General features: G+C 33.5%; 2 protein-coding genes across 4 annotated transcripts; one reads left to right on the top strand and one right to left on the bottom strand.

Moving 5' to 3' along the window:
- Positions 1-4,094: 4,094 nt before the first annotated feature.
- Positions 4,095-5,477, top strand: LOC104091500 (uncharacterized). Its single transcript, XM_009596854.3, has 2 exons — positions 4,095-5,006; positions 5,083-5,477. Exons 1-2 carry the CDS (start codon positions 4,659-4,661, stop codon positions 5,278-5,280), a joined length of 546 nt encoding a protein of 181 aa, XP_009595149.1. The 5' UTR covers positions 4,095-4,658; the 3' UTR covers positions 5,281-5,477.
- Positions 5,478-7,797: 2,320 nt separating this feature from the next.
- LOC104091501 (NAC domain-containing protein 75-like) lies at positions 7,798-14,470 on the bottom strand. 3 transcript variants are annotated; one of them, XR_011410570.1, is made up of 7 exons: positions 13,755-13,891; positions 13,262-13,563; positions 12,864-13,044; positions 11,806-12,380; positions 10,699-10,980; positions 10,140-10,260; positions 7,798-8,636 (listed from the first exon to the last, which is right to left on the bottom strand). XR_011410570.1 is itself a non-coding variant. In XM_009596856.4 (7 exons), exons 2-7 carry the CDS (start codon positions 13,394-13,396, stop codon positions 8,547-8,549), a joined length of 1,353 nt encoding a protein of 450 aa, XP_009595151.1. In that variant the 5' UTR covers positions 13,397-13,563; positions 14,285-14,470; the 3' UTR covers positions 7,798-8,546. The 3 variants fall into 3 exon arrangements, 2 of the variants coding, with proteins under 2 accessions (XP_009595151.1, XP_009595150.1); XM_009596856.4 differs by lacking the exon at positions 13,755-13,891 and adding an exon at positions 14,285-14,470 and having other exon boundaries at positions 10,140-10,229; XM_009596855.4 differs by having other exon boundaries at positions 10,140-10,229.
- Between the last annotated feature and the right edge of the window lie 1,701 nt (positions 14,471-16,171).

Below are 16,171 nucleotides of genomic sequence, written 5' to 3' on the forward strand. Positions count from 1 at the left end.
CATTGTAGAGGACACGATTTTTCTAGCTAAACTTACACTACATTCTATACAAAGTTTAATACAATCTTACTTTTCCACTTTTTGATCTCATCATTGTTGTACCTAGAAACCTTGTTTCCGGAACTGTCATCTCTGTTGTTTCATCTACATTTTAAGGCTAAGTTTTGTTCATTTCTTCAATTATCGCATTATTCCAGGATCAAATTAGTTCACTTGTCTAGAAATCACGTATATATTCAACCTTACAGTTTTACGGGTAAACAACTATAGCGATTGGTCGAAACAATATGAAGACTTATGGGGTCATTAAGATGTGACAACTTTTTATTAAATTCTTTTGGCAATTATAGGATGTGACATAAGGTAAATAAAAAGAGAGGGAGAAGAAAGAAAATAAAGCAAAAGATATGTGATTTGACAATGATTGAAAAAAAAGTAATTATAATTATAATAAGAAGCAACCTGCAAAAGAAATAGAAAGCATAACTTTTGTTTGCATTCAAATGCTATATATTTTGATTTATAATTAACCAATTTGCATAAGTCTCAACAAAATGATATTAATTAAATTTGTCACATTTTATATTGAGACGATTTTCACATGAAGTAGTCGCGCTAAGGAGTATTTGTTTTACGGTCATACTCCTAGTCCTAGATTATAATTTTACTGCAAATTTTGCTACCTGGATACCTGAAGATAAATAAGGATATATAACATAATAGAATCCAATGGGTGTAAGTTTTAAATTTTTCCTCCATGTGGGTTTTTTCCTTTTCTATTTTAAAATTTTAATTCTTTTTGCTGGAAGATCCGTTCATAGGAGAAAAAACGGTTCAACACCTGTATCTTTCTCTTTCTTTTCCATTTCTTTTTCTTTCTCTCGGTAGGGTGAGGGGGTAGGGATCTAGGACAACACAGACAGTTTTCTGGAAATTTATATGCTGTTAGACTTTAATTAAGTCCAGTTCCAAAATCAAGATTTCGTACTAGTAATAGGAAATGAGAGTAACCCATTTATTTTTGGAAGATCGGTGTAATACTCTATCAGTTTCATGTTTATGTGATTTTATTTGAGTAGATAATAAATTTAAGGAAGAAATAAAACTTTAAAAAGTTGTGATCTTAATTAAACACATTATAAGAATAATTTTTTTTAAAATATGTGGTCTTAACAGGTCATAATATTGGTTGTAGCTATAAAACATGTTTTTGTTAAAGGTAAAACAAGAAGTTTAAGTTAAATAATTTTTATATTTATAAAAGGGTCTTTTTTTAAACGAAAAGAAAAATAATGGCAGACTAGCCTCTTGGCCACTTGAACTTGTACCCGATTATCATGCCGGTAAATAAACTTTCATAATTCCCATATGAATACTTCAACTCGAGAATAAGTTAACTAATAAACACATCCAACAGTTGAATCATAGCGCGTGCATTACAATTTCAAAAACGTGGCAATCCAGTCAGCAATAAACGAATTAAAACCTGCCACGTGTAAGGCGTGAAAACATCCTAAGCACCGACTATTTTCCATTCTTTGTTTTTACCTAATGACCCTAAAACACTCAAAATTAATTTTATTTTCAGTCCTCTCTCTCTCTTTCTCTCTCTCTCTCTCTCTCTCTCTCTCATAGAACTCTACATTTTCAATCGTCCGCTCAAATGGAGTGAACGATTGTCATAGGATTTTCCGCCCATTAGATCATTTGCACAATGTGTTTTTATTTCTTTTAAAATCGGTCCTAAAACAAGAATCTGAGTGTTTCATTTACCGTCGATTTCTCCTTCACCAGAAACGTAGAAGTTATTCAAGGTTTGATTGTAGTCTTTCATGCAATTTCTAGTTCTTTTATTGTATTTTTATGTGTTATTGAAGTTGGTCATGATAGATATGTTTTGTATGCATGCAATGATTGTTTCATTATCATGGTTTAAAATTATGGCTTTTTGGAATAACACACTAAATTCTTAATTTTTTCTCTGAATTTTGTCGGTTCCATGGCTGATTTGGCATATAGGGTTAAAACAATTAGGGCTTTTTATCATATCGAAAAAATTTATCTCTTAAAGTGATAAAGATAAGGTTCTTTTTTCGCATTTACTTGTTGTTTTTCAAAGACATGTTCAAACAATATTGTCTTTTTCTTTTGAATATTTTACTGATTTGGACTTATCTTATCTTATTTTCATAGGCGTAGTGAGGCAGGATGGCTGTTCTTGTGAAATTACAATTTCACCATCAGGGACAAGTGGTAGTTGGCCCATTAATGAGGTATGAAAATGGTATAACATGGCCTACTATTATAATTGCTGACACTGATGAACTGCATGTTTCTATTCAACAAATGATCAAATGATATGGGGTACTTAGGTGTGGAGAAATTTGCATGTCAATCAATAAAAAAAATAGCATTTCGATTTATTAAATATAATGCTGATGTGTTAGAATTCTGCAAAGACCTTCACGATGAGATTTTATTGATGTTTATTTATGTCACACTGCTAATATATCATGTGTTGATATTTAATTGGATAAAATATTAAGTAGTAGTATGGACCCCAGTGATATTCCATATTACCAAACAACTAGCTTTAGTGAAATGTCACAAAGGCAAATAAGTATAGCTAATGGTAGGGCAACAAACTCACCTAGCAATGATATAAATAGTGGTTGTTTCACTGCTGATATAGAAGAGTCTAGTAAGGATGAAGGGGAGTTCTACAACTTTCATTTAGCCACAGATTCAGATTATGATGAATTTGAGAGTAATTCTGAGAGTGAAGATGTAGAATATGAGGGTGTTTCTGCTGATGAGGATACAAATGAGTCACTTTATGATACTGATGAGGATGCTGTTGGAGAGACAAGTGATATAGAAGCTGACCTTGTTGCTGCTAGACAGACCAAAGTAAATCAGAAGAACTGAAAAGCGATATCTAGTGTTATTAATGTAGATGAGCTACCTAGTGGCCCAGTAGGCATTGGCCCTGGATTTGAAGACATTTACAAGGATAAGATTGTTAAATATGCTGGCAAATTAGGAGGAGATGATCAGTACCTAGACAGTTCAGATCCAGGGAGTGAGGATAGTACTGATGATGATGTAGATGCACATAATGAGGTGCAGAACCTTCCTCTAAGAAGATACAGTAGAAAGGTCTACTTTGACCCTAACTGTAAGAAAATTATTTTTCAACTGGGAATGGTCTTTAAAAATGTTAGACAATTTAGATCTGTTTTACAAGATTATGATGTATAGAGGAGAGTTTAATTAAAGTTGAGACCAAATGAGAGGAATAGAGTCAGGGCAATATTTTTGTACTCTAGTAAATGTAGATAGCATATTTTAGGCAGTTTACAAGGCCACATACAGAACTTCATTGTTACACATATTGCCTTGTTCATTCATGCTTCCCAGTCACAAGGAACAAGCTTGATAACACGACTTGGATAGTTAAACATTACAAAGATTAGATCATTAATCAACCTGACATAAAGCTCAAGAAGTTGCAAGATTTGATAAGGATTAAGTATGGTGTGTATGTAGGAAAAACAATATGTGCCAGGGCTAGACTGAAGGTAATGGTTAAATATGTAGGTTATTACAAAATGGAGTTTACTAGGATTTATGATTATGTTGACATGATAAGAACTACAAACCCTCGTAGCACTATTGTGGTGAGGACTTCAAAAGAAATAGAACCTGGTAAAGAGGTCTTTGTGAAGATATACATTTGTCTATATGCTTTGAAAACAAGTTGGTTAGAAGGGTGTAGAAATGTAATTAGCTTTGATGGTGCATTTCTGAAGGGAGTGTGTAAAGGTGAGCTATTGTCATGCATTGCTAAGGATGGTAATAACTAGATGTACCCTGTTGCTTGGGCAATAGCTGAGAAAGAGACCAAGAACAGTTGATCATGGTTTTTTAGGTGTCTAATGGAGGACTTGAAACTGATAGAATTTGAAGGTGAAGGACTAACAATTATGTATGATATGCAGAAGGTATGTATATTATTTTAATCTCATTTTTTACTTTAATACTTAAGCTTGCATTATGTGAACTCTAATAGTGTAATTTTGTTGTTCAAGGGACTTGTTCAAGCTGTATTTGAATTGATGCCAAATGTTGAGCATAGAATGTGTGCAAGGCACATATGGATCAACTGGAAGAAAACCTGGAGTGGTGAGGAAAAAAGGAAGAAATTCTTGGGTTGTGCAAGAGCTTCATTTGAAGCATTTCTGAAGGTTAAACTAGATGAGTTAGCAGAATTGGGTGGCAATAAGATAATAGAAGACTTGCTTAGATATCCCAAACAGTCATGGTGCAGGGCCTTTTTAAAGACTGTAGTAAGTATGATGTTGTGGAGAACAACATATGTGAGACCTTCAAAAGTTGGATACTTACTTCAAGGCACAAGTCAATCATAACCATGTTGGAAGAGATCAGAGTGAAGGTAATAGAGAGGATGACTAATATGAGAGAATATACTACAAAGTGGAATTCTGAGATATCTCATATGGCAATGGGGTACATTGAAGAGCAATCTATAAGAGCCACTAAACACGAATATAAATAGAATGGGGAGACTGGATTTGAGATCCAAGATGGAATTTACAAACACGTAGTTTATTTTGTAAAGAAAGAGTGCACATGGAATGTGGCAGCTGAAAGGTATACCTCGCTCCCATACACTTTGTGCAATATTTTTTAAAAGGTATGATAATGCTGACTATGTTGAGTATTGGTATAAGAAGAAAACATACCTCAAGGCATTTAATTGTTACATTCAACCTATGACCAACATGAAGATGTGGCCTCCAACTCAAAACCCTAAAGTTGAGCCTTCTGTAATTACTAAGATGTCTGGTAGACCTAAGAAACATACAAAGAAGGCTAAAGATGAACCTACAAAGAAATTTGGTAAGAGATCAAGGAAGGGGACACCAATAACATGTTCTCATTGCAAGACAGTAGGGCATAACAAGAAAGGTTGTGCAATCCTGGTAAGAAACAAATACTCCTTATGCTTTAAGTATTTTTTAGTCTTTTGCTGAATGTTTTATATTCTGGGTATTTTAGAAAAGGAAAAGCTCAACTACTGGTGCTGGGAGTAGTACTGCAAATGCCCAAGCTACTACAGCTGCATCAGGAGGTCATTCTGGTACTACTGCTGGTGGTGGATCTGCAGCACAACAATCTGGTACTATTGCAATAGCTAGATCTGCAACACAAAGAAATTCTGGAACTACTGCTGATGGTCGACCGGGAACACAGTAATTTGGAACTACAGAAGAAAGATGAAGGACTCCTCAACAAATTCTTAGAACTTTAGGTAGAAGGACTAGGACTATTGGATTTGGAATACTATTTGGTGAATCAGGGACAATCATAAAGAGGGTAAGTACGTGAAATTTTGTCCAACTGTTGTGTCTAGTTACTATACTAAGTTCTGAAATTATATTTTTATTTGAATATAGTTTGGGTTAAGGTTCATAGTCACCCATGATCCTAGGCAAATAATTGATGCTAGCCAGACCAATATTGATCTTGGATACAAAGCACCTGGACTAAGGTGGAAAGAAAAAAATGCAGTAACACAAATACAGCTTCAACAACAGGCTAGAACGAGATAAACTCAGGCAACCCTAAGCAAATTTGAAGCTCCTTCTTCAACTCAACCAAACCTGAGCCAATCTCAGTCCAACTTCAACCTGTCTCAACATAATGATTGGAAGAAATATTTCTTTTTGTGAAAGTTTAAGTCGGTTAGTATCAGAACTTATTTGTAGGTTATTTTGTGGAAGATTTAGTCTGAAATATTCACAACTTAGTTAATAAATGTTATTTTGGTTTGGTTTAGGCACAATAGTGAACTGGTTTCTGCTAGTATGTAGATTTGATGGCTTACTTTTGACAATCAAGATGGTTGTTTTGAACTTGTCTAATATATGTTCAGATGTTAATGCCAAGCATCACTTTTCATTACAACAAAATACTTCATACACTTGACATTGTCGTTATTTGTTAATAATAAACATATAATACAAAGATCCTAAGCTAAGAATAATACTACAAAGAGCAGTGCAACAACAAAAAATGCAATTACATATTGTTTTCCCCCATTCCTTTCGCTGCTCATTGACGCGAATTCTTGATAGCAGTCCTGAAATCAATTGTTTGTAATGATATGGAAGAGGTGGGTCAACCCACCTGAAATAATTACAGCAACTACTTGTACCATACTTGGAGCATCATAAGAACCTTCTACCCGGATTGGTGGGCTTCCCAGGTTATGCACATAATAGCTTCAACTCCACAACGATAAAATACACGACTTTCCATTGAATTCTTGGCCTGAAGAATAAAATATCGACCTAGAAAAGAAAAAAGAATTGACTTGAATCTGTAAAAAATTTGAAGAGAAAAAGTGCTATAGAGCTTGTATACGTCAATAATGGAGGTTGTAGGCCAAAGGAGGAAGAAGAATCCCTCTAAATAGATGGGCCCTTGGGTTTATTACTGTTGGGCATTGGAAAAAGCTCATTCATGCTCTTGCCAGGCGTGACTTACACGCACAACAGCTGACTAGGAATAACTGATGCCACATAGATTGAGTCAACAGTCAGAGGTGTTTATTAGTTCACTTATGCTCAAGTTGAAGTGTTCATGTGAAAATTTTGAAAGTTTATTTACCGACATGACAATCAAGTACAAATTTATGGGCCCGGAGGCCATTTTGCCAAAAATAATAGAACCATAAAGTAGAACAAGGGACTATATGCGTTTTGATATACCTTTGTCCTCTAGATATATACGTGTATAGATAAAGGTGAAAAGCCAAATGTTGTCCTTTTCATCCTTGTTCGTACCTTTATTCCCTGCCCTGCATTCAGAAACTACGATGAAGTTGCCTCATACACATCCATGTTGGATTTCATCTTCTTCTTTTGTTGAAATTACTATTTTTAATTGTCACATTGCATTCATACATGTCCTAATTAAAGATAAAGATGCTCCATGCACGTTACTCTCTCTCTCTCTCTCTAAAATTTGTTATACAGCTAGTACTTACTAGTATAATAGATTCTGCAGAAGAAACCTCTCGAATGTGGAATAGAATAAAGCAATAAAGAGCATTCCATGACAAAGTTATGCGCTTAAACTTTAAAATTTGTTTCTAATTCAAAATATTCAAGTTGCATCAGATGAGATTTTAGCCAAATCTGATCTTCCTTTCCTCCTTTTCTTTTGCTTGCCTTCAGGAGCCCTCTTAATTAGTCAATCAGCTTCCGAAAACCTAATAATTTTAGTACTTACTGTAATAAATATGAGGTTCTTTACACTGAAATTCTTCAACTTTTCCGATACAAAAGTAAATAAACTACTATTGTCTATGTCCCAATTTATGTGACTCTTTTCTTTTCTATTTGTCCTAGAAAATAATACCTATTTATATTTAAAAATAAATTAGTTTTAAACCATTCATTTTATCCTTAATAAGAAATTTCATAATCATACAAATTTCTATAGCTTGTTTTATATCACAAGTTTCAATTTTTTTTTTCTTTCTTTCCTTTTTAATACCACGCCGAATCAAATAACATCACACAAATTGGGGTAGAGTAGTTCTTTGTTTATCAATTTTTAGGTCTCAAAGATCGGACCAAGATAGAATTCAAATGAAAAACCTAACATGAATGAGCGCCAATGGACATTTTAGAGAAAAAGGTTACGTAAACACTAAGTATTAGGTTTAGCAGATTGGCTACCAACCAAGCTCTAGCCAGAAGCAGCTTTACTTGTGAGACTCTTTTATTAGATTTATCTGGAAAACTCACGTACAAAGTTGTGTGAAATATAATAAAGGCATCAACGCATTTATAAATCAAGGTCACGTCTCATTTCTATAAGGGAAATATATTTGTGTCCCGACGTGAACAAGTATTCTACTCTAAAAATGACTGTTCAAAGACACAAGATCTGTATGAACTTTTGCACAAATATTCCTATGGCATTACATATAAAAAGAAAAAAGAAAGAAAGAAATATACAGGGAAAAAGAAGAATAAAAATAAAGAAATATTAAGAATTGGGCAATAAAGATGATATGGTAATCATAATGGTGATGATTTTGATGGCGGTTGGATTCGCTTTGGGTCTTTGGTTCCCCTCTTGTATTTTGTCAGAATCAGTGCAGCCTTTCTTGTCTTTTTTTTTTCCCTCTTTGTTTGTGTCTTCAATTCTTTTTCCTTTTCTATTCTTCCTCAATTCTTCTTTTCTTCTTTACCAACATGGGTTGTTGAACAGTTAGTTCAGTTAGTCCTTACCTTTGGCCAGTCATTCAGTAAGAAAAGATAAGAAAAGGTAAAAATTAAAATCCCAAACAGTTGTCCCGTTTGGCCACTTTTTGAAAAACAACTTCAGCAAGGCTTGAATTAGTACTAACGTGATAATAAAGATTTTTGTCCCCTTAGAATTTTCTGCTTCATCTTCTCTTAGCTTCTTCGGTTCATTTGCTTTCTTTCTCGCTATATATATTTCTCCTACTCATGATGATCCGTGTTTTCAGGATCAGGCCAGAATGAGGAGTACTTCAACCAATCTGCTTCTTGCGGATTTGTTAGGGATGACTCCTGCAAAAAAAAAAAAAAAAACTTACATAAACAATCGTCTGGATTTATAGTTTACTTTTATTAGCTGGTCAACATAGTTTACACGCTGATTTTATGTATTATACATACCTTATACATTAATTATAAATATATTACGCCTTTGTCGATTTTTATTTAAGTATCCGGTGGACAGCTATTTAGGCTAATTCTTAATGAAAGAAAAAGTGACATCCAGAAATAAGGGTTAAAGCTGTTGTAAAATTTGGAATTGCATTTGTACAGGAAACACCTCAAGAATCTTTTTCTGCCCTTTCTGCCAAAATGTGTCTCTCTATATATTCTGAGAAGGCACTGACTGACACAGACACTCATGCACACATGCATAACTACATATACATAAAAGTCTTTGTTGTCACTATCTTGCTTTTCCTCTACGCTTTGCTTTACCCAACTAGGAACAACTGCTAATGCAGGAAAATCATATTTTTCTTCTTTGTGTTTTTTTTCCCAAGAGAAAATCATTGTAAGAGAATTGGCCCCAGTAGTACTATCCTATTTCATCTTAAAGCATGCATCTTTGCGAAAAGATCATACACCATCTATTTTTCTCTTCTTTTCTTCCCCCAACTTCTTTGTTATTCAAAAGTTGTGGAAATTAAGGAAGGCTTTTGTCGTAAATTCCACAATTAACAGCTTGAGAATTTATATTTATATCTGGTCAGGAAGCAGGTTCATGCAATGTTAGAGAATATCAAAATCCAAAATTCAAGGTTAATTGAATTTTGACCAAGACAAACTAAATCATTGAAAAAGAAACGTCTCAACTCTCAAGTTTGAGAACCCAAAGAAAAGCAAAAGAGGAAGGAACTACGTTTATCCTAACATAAAATTCGTTTGATTGTCCAACATATAGAGCACCGAATGGGGAAAGAAAAAGACGAGTAAAAGAAGGAAGACCGAAAGATACAAAACATAAAGACAAGCTACTACTCTTATGAATTTATTGGAGAGAAGAAAAAGGTACTACTAAGAGGGAATATGTGAGGAGTTTAAAGAGGTGGAAGGGAAATGGGGATAGGAGAGAGGAACAAACACTCTTTTCTTTCCCCTAACTTTCTTGTTAAAAGAAAAGAAGAAAAAACGGTTTTGATCATAGTTACCTTTTGACTGCAGAATCCCATGCATGCAAGAGCCAATTGAATATTTGTTGTCTTATTCACATTTTATATTATTTATGATGGACGCAAATTGATTAATAGATCTTCAAAATTGAGAATAGGTTAAAATTTGCAAGGTCTAGAGTTTGATATGATGCTTGGATATAAAAAATTTAAAAAACAAGAAAATGGAAAAGAATAAAGAGATAGAGAAAGAGAAAAATAAAACTCACAGGATATATGTCTTTCTTATCCTTCCCAACCGTACTATCTTAATTTCTTCCTTTTCTCATGTATAGTTGTTACTTGTTAGCAATATGACACGAAAGAATGATACGGCAAAAGTTGGTGACTATATATTGTGTACCTCTTTGATATCAGTTGAAGTGCACCCCATTATTAGTTCTTCCAATCCAGACGCAGACCTTCCTCCTAGTTTATGATGTTGCTGTTGTTGCTGCCGAAATATACACTAATTAGAACAAAACCTGAACATAATCATATGTGTGGTCATGGATTGTCTGCAATAAACATGGATATGTAAAACCCCTATAGGGAATATATAATTTCTGTTTCCTACTTTTTTCTGACATGTAAACCATCAGCTCTTTTTTTTTTTACTCCCTTTACCCTATGAAACTTTTTATTTTCGAGATTCAAATTTTTTAATTTTGGTCGTACATTTGAACATAGAATTTTTAATTTTTTGAAATAAAATTTATATATTTGAAAATTATATAAAAAGTATTATAAGTCACAATAATTAATAATTTAAAATATTTAAAAATCATATAAAAATATTACGGAAAAAAATAATTCGTTTGAGTCTAGAAATTCGAACACTTTTACATAAATTGGGGCGGAGGGAGCAATATAATATAGTTCATTAGTAAAAGAAAAAAAAAATATTTGTGTTGCTGAGTTACCTGAAAATTATAATTCGTGGGAACATGGAAGGAATCGTGGTCAAGAATAACGGAAGTGTGATGTAGAGGAGGAGGTGGAGCTATAATCGCTGAAATTGGAGGTGATGGCCTGCTAATGTTGAATGCTGTAGTTGTTGCAATCTGATTCTGATGTTGGTGTTGGTGAGAAGATTCATGTGTCACGTGATGCGGATGTTGCCTCTGGGACTCAGGCTCTTCGCATGTGCCTACTGCCTGGTCATCTCTCCTTGCCATTGAAGTCTCTGCATCCATAATCCCTGCCTGTATGTTTTATGTATATATTCTCTTTTAAAAGATTCACAACAGTAGTCTCTTTTTTAATTTTTGGGTCTTCTAGTAAATTTCATACTTCAAATAAAAAAAAGACAGTTCGATCTACAAAGTATGACTTATTCACGCCAGAACCATAGTAAAAAGATGTGAAGTAAGCAGTTTACCGTAAAATTTAAGTATCATTTCATACTTTAATGTACTTCTTTTATAATAAAGTAATTTAACATAATAAAAATCATTTGATGATTGTTGCTATCAAGCAAGTCTGGCATAGTTTTCATCATGCTGAGTCTTTAAGCAATGTGCTTGTGAAAACTGATTAATGTCATGGATGAACTTGGATTTTGGTGAAGCTAATTAATCTTAGGACCAAACACTAGCAATGCCTTAGGTATCTCACGGCGAAAATGAAATGATAAATCAGAGATGGGAAAAAAAAAATTAGAAAGGTAGAAACGAGAAAAAGGAAATAAAAGTTACAATAATGCTATACATCCACAAGAATATCAATCTTTGGTTCAATATGCAAAAAAGCAGATAGATTTAAATTTTTCTCTTTTCATTTTATTACTTAGTCTTAAAGAATATTTATAGGTCACGGATTCGAGCCGTGAAAAAAGTCACTAATACTTGCATTAGTTTAGACCGTCTACATCACACCCCATGAGTTGGATGTGACCCCTTTCTGCAGAATACTTTGTGCACCAAACTGTCCTTTTTTTTTAGTTTCAAAGATTTTATATGATTATGAAGAAAACAAGCGCTAGATAAAGATTATAATAAATAAATAAATAAAAAGGAGCAGAATAATACCTCATCAAAATTTCTTCTAAATGGGAGAAAGCTAAAATGGTCAGCTTTCAATCGTTGAATGTTCACAGTATTGTAATTACTGGACATGGCAGCACCAACAGCAGCAGAAAGTTCATCCCTATGACTATGAGAAATTGGATTAACAGTATTAATCTCCTTAGAAGAAGAACAACTCCCACTGCCACTATGATCCCCAGTGTTAATACTCCTCTCATTATTAGACCAACTAGTAGTATTACATTGCCTTGGCTGAGTCTGATAAAATATCTTTGACACCACAAGTTCTCCTTCTCTTTCTTCTTCATTCTGTCCTAAATGATACTGATGCATTACCCAATTTGTCTTTTCAGGTTTTCTGTTCTTCCCAAAGTTTGTGTAAAGCACTAGGATTTTCTTGCACCCTTTTTGCTTGCCGTTTACCATCACTGGCCTAGTTTTGCCTGTCTTGTGCCACCGCGTTTCGCCGCCTTGTAAGTCGCATTCTGTTTGGATTTTCCTTCTTTTTCTTGTTCCAGTTGTGTAAGCTTTTGATGGTCTGTGGAAGAAATGTCTACTCAATCCATCCCTTGTAACACCTGCTCATGCAAATTCAAAGTTAGGTTTACTTAGGTGCAACAAATTATACTAAAAGAGTTTGATCTCTTCAACGTAAGTGAGAAAAACATGCAAGTAATTAAAGAGAATAATATAAACAAAGCCTAGCCAGCTAAAATCTATTCAATGTTTTCTTCTGCCTTAGAAGAAAAGAAAGCAACATAGTAAAACCTACTACTCCTTGTGTCCAATTTATGTGGCACAATCCAGATTTCGAGAATCAAATTTCTCAATTTTGACCGTGTCGTACGTAGAATCTTTAAACTTTTTGAAATAAAAATTGTATATTTGAAAACCACTTAAAAAGTATTATAATTCACAACAATCAAAAATTTAAAATATTTAAAAGACATAAACAAATTATAATAAAAATAACTTGTTTGACTCTCGAAATTAGGACACAGTCACATAAATTGGGAGAGAAGTTAATTTTGGTACAAGTAATTGCATGCCCATCTTTCTACCTGGAAGCCTCTCAGGATGAGTGTAGCAAATCCCATCTTCACCTTCAATTGTAGGGATGAACTCATCAATCAAAGGGTGGGATTTTGATTCTTTTTTAGACACTACTTTTGCTTCAAGATGTTCTATCAATTCTTGATCTGTTGGATCAAACTTCACTCCTGCTGGTAAACCTACCCAATCCTGCACAAATTAAGTTCCATTAAATACATCACACTAGCTCAACAAAAATTCTCTACCCAAAAAAAAAAAAAAAAAAACGGAAAATTTGCAAGAAAGAAAACTGAAATCACACATATGATTTTTTTTATTTTTTTTGTAAACAGAACATTTTTTCTAAAATCTATCAGATGTATAGAGCCAAGAATATAGAGTAATTATGAAATGTAAAATTCTGTACCGGCTTTCCTTCGAGCTTTTGTCCACAACCAGGACACTGTTTCGATCCACACAATTGATGTTCCTCAAGTTTTGCATCAATGAGATCACAACTGCTAATGGAGCCCAATTGATGACTGCTACTGCTCTTATTCATAGCTTCCACCTTCTTTATTCCCTTTGTAAAGTTGACAAATTCTTTTTACAACTATCAACTTAAATTAAAATTCCATATATATAATCCTCCCTCAGGATTTCTTTGATATTACTACACCTTTGATATCAACCAAAACCCTTTGTCAAGCTTTATTCTATCAGCTGCTCCTGTGGAATAAAATCCATAACAAAAAAAAACTAATAAGTGCCATTCTGAAACTCTAAAATGAAATCCATAGTCCATATCCCAAGAATCATAAAAACTCAAGAAAAAATGCATAATTTAAAGATGATAGGCAAATGAATATCTGAAACAAAGAATTAGAAATACGAAAAACAAGTCAAGCCAAGACACATACCCTAAAAAGAAGCCAACAGGAAGATTATAGGAGAAGGGCAAGAGGGAGAGAAAGATGATGAATAAGGAAAGAAAAGAGAGGAGAAAGACATGGAACAAAAAGGAAGAGAAGTGTTATGTTTTGGGTGTGTGTGTGTGTGGGGGGGGGGGGGGGGGGGGGAGCAAAACACCAAAATTCCGTCTAACTTTAACTGAAGACAGCAGCAGGGATAAAGGAAAAGGTGCGCGCCCTCATACCTATCTATCCCTATATATTTACTACCCTTTTCGTTCCGATATTATTTTCATATTACTATTCGTTTCAAAAAGAATACTTATTAAATTTATATATTTTGTAATAATTTAACTGGAATTTTGCTTTAATTAGAGAAAGTTTTTACAGTCACACAAAGGTTATGACATATTTATACTACAAATTTTAAAACATTTATAGTGATATAAATATTATGTATATTTAAGATTAAAAATTTAAAAGTTTTTATTTCTTTATTAAACTTTATTTCGACTCAAATTATGTCGGAAACTACTTACCTTTAACCTCCTTTGATGTATTAAGTAGAGCATGAAGACGTACGGTTTCTCTGTGTATAGCTCTGTGTGTGTGAGAGAGAGAGAGAGGAGAAAGGAAGAAGTAGTAGAAAGAAATATGGGCAGTTGGTTTTTTCCCTTTCTTTCTTTCTTTGTAAAGCTCTCTAAGGCTTCCACATCTTTGTTTTCAGACCTCTCTTGACTACTAAAGCAAAAGCTACGGAACTGCCTTCTCAAAAGCACGGCAACCCCACCCCCCCCCCCCCCAAAAAAAAAAACCGTACTCCTAGCATAATAGTAATAATATTAAACTCTACATAAAGCATATTTGCATTAACATATGTTTTTATAAAATATACTAACTGAAAAGTTTGTATGAATTTCGATAAAGAAAAATACGGTCCAAGAATTATCAAGATATTGTTCCCTTTTGGATTCTTTACTGAGGAATAAGTTTATTACTAATTTTCTCAACTTCCGCCTACAATTCGCTCACAAAATACTACTAGTACTAGTACTACGTGATGTATTTATATTCTTGAATTTTGACAGAGAGGATCCAAGAGAACGAGGGAAAACGAGCTGCTTTTTTCTTCTTTTGATAAATTGATAAAACAGAAAACTATTCGAGGAGAATAGGTGATAATTTAAAAATATAAATAAAATGATATATATAGTAATAATTCTTTTGGAATAGATGTCGATGAGACATAGAGAAAAAGATCGGGCATTGGGGGGTATATAAAAAGATCGCTTGACATGCAAGGCAACTTAGCAGTACACTAGGTGGACCACCTCCATATTAATTAAATCATATTTTATGTATAGATGTATATACAGTTATACATGTTTGTCGAAATACACACAAAATAATATAATATACATACCATTGTAAATAGACAAAAATTGAGAAACTAAAGAAACACCCAAATAAAATTAGCTCATTATTTAAAAAAATAACTGAGAAACCAAATAATTAGTACTAGTATAATTTATAGGAGAAGGCCATTCTGATTTCTCCATGGGTTGTTTCACCTATTCTGTTCCCTTCCTCTTCGAATTACATAATTAGTATAATTCCATATACTTTTGCACATGAGGATTTGAACCCTTCGATAAGCTTGAATATAGGGAGGAGAATCAAATGGTGAATAGTATAAGCTAATTATTTGAGCATAAAGCTCGAACCTTTAAAAAAAATGTACTATGATTCCTCCCCCCCCCCCCCCCTTTTATTATGAAGTAGTATGTACTCGAAAAAATGGGATCAAACTAATTTCATTGCAATGAACTCCATATGTAAGACCTTATGTATATATTACTAGAATTTTTTCCGTAAACTCTTCTTTATTCTTTGGACATAGTAAAAAGATGAATGATGAGAGGCTAACGAATATTATCTTTATAAAACAGATGCATCTGTATGATTTATTTTCTTTAAGTAATATTTTTCTGTTTGAGGCAAAAAAGAAAGTAAAGGAATTATCTAATGGTACTACTGAAAAGGAAAAGAACGAAAAATATCGAGGAGGGGAAAACAGTTGGTGAATTGAATTGAGAATTTTAGGTTATTTCTGTTCTTGGATCAAATCAAATTGCTAAAAATCCATTCAATTTGTGTACTACCGAATTTCCCATCATGATTGATTAAATTCCTCCTTTTTTTTCCTCAAAGGAATGAAGAGATTAAGAATAACTTAAATAAAAAATAAAATAAAAAAGATATCATTTTGCATGCATGCAGGATCCGATAAAGGGCCGCACCCCAAAAGATGTGATACAGACAGACTATCCTAATACAAGCATTATTGGCTACTTCTTGGTTCGAACCCGTAACCTATAGGTCATACGAAGATAACTTTACTGCCCTCAGGCCCCATTATTAAAAAT

This window comes from Nicotiana tomentosiformis, chromosome 8 (genome assembly GCF_000390325.3).
Source record: "Nicotiana tomentosiformis chromosome 8, ASM39032v3, whole genome shotgun sequence".
Lineage (NCBI taxonomy): Eukaryota > Viridiplantae > Streptophyta > Magnoliopsida > Solanales > Solanaceae > Nicotiana > Nicotiana tomentosiformis.

Coding starts and splice junctions, on each gene's coding strand:
- LOC104091501 (XM_009596856.4), bottom strand. CDS start 13,396: ATGAATAAGAGCAGTAGCAGTCATCAATTGGGCTCCATTAGCAGTTGT. Junction 10,230..10,698: donor CCACGAATTATAATTTTCAG/GTAACTCAGCAA, acceptor ATATTTCGGCAG/CAACAACAGCAACATCATAA. Junction 8,637..10,139: donor CTTCAACTGATATCAAAGAG/GTACACAATATA, acceptor TTTTTTTTGCAG/GAGTCATCCCTAACAAATCC.
- LOC104091500 (XM_009596854.3), top strand. CDS start 4,659: ATGTGGCAGCTGAAAGGTATACCTCGCTCCCATACACTTTGTGCAATA. Junction 5,007..5,082: donor AGAAAGGTTGTGCAATCCTG/GTAAGAAACAAA, acceptor TGGGTATTTTAG/AAAAGGAAAAGCTCAACTAC.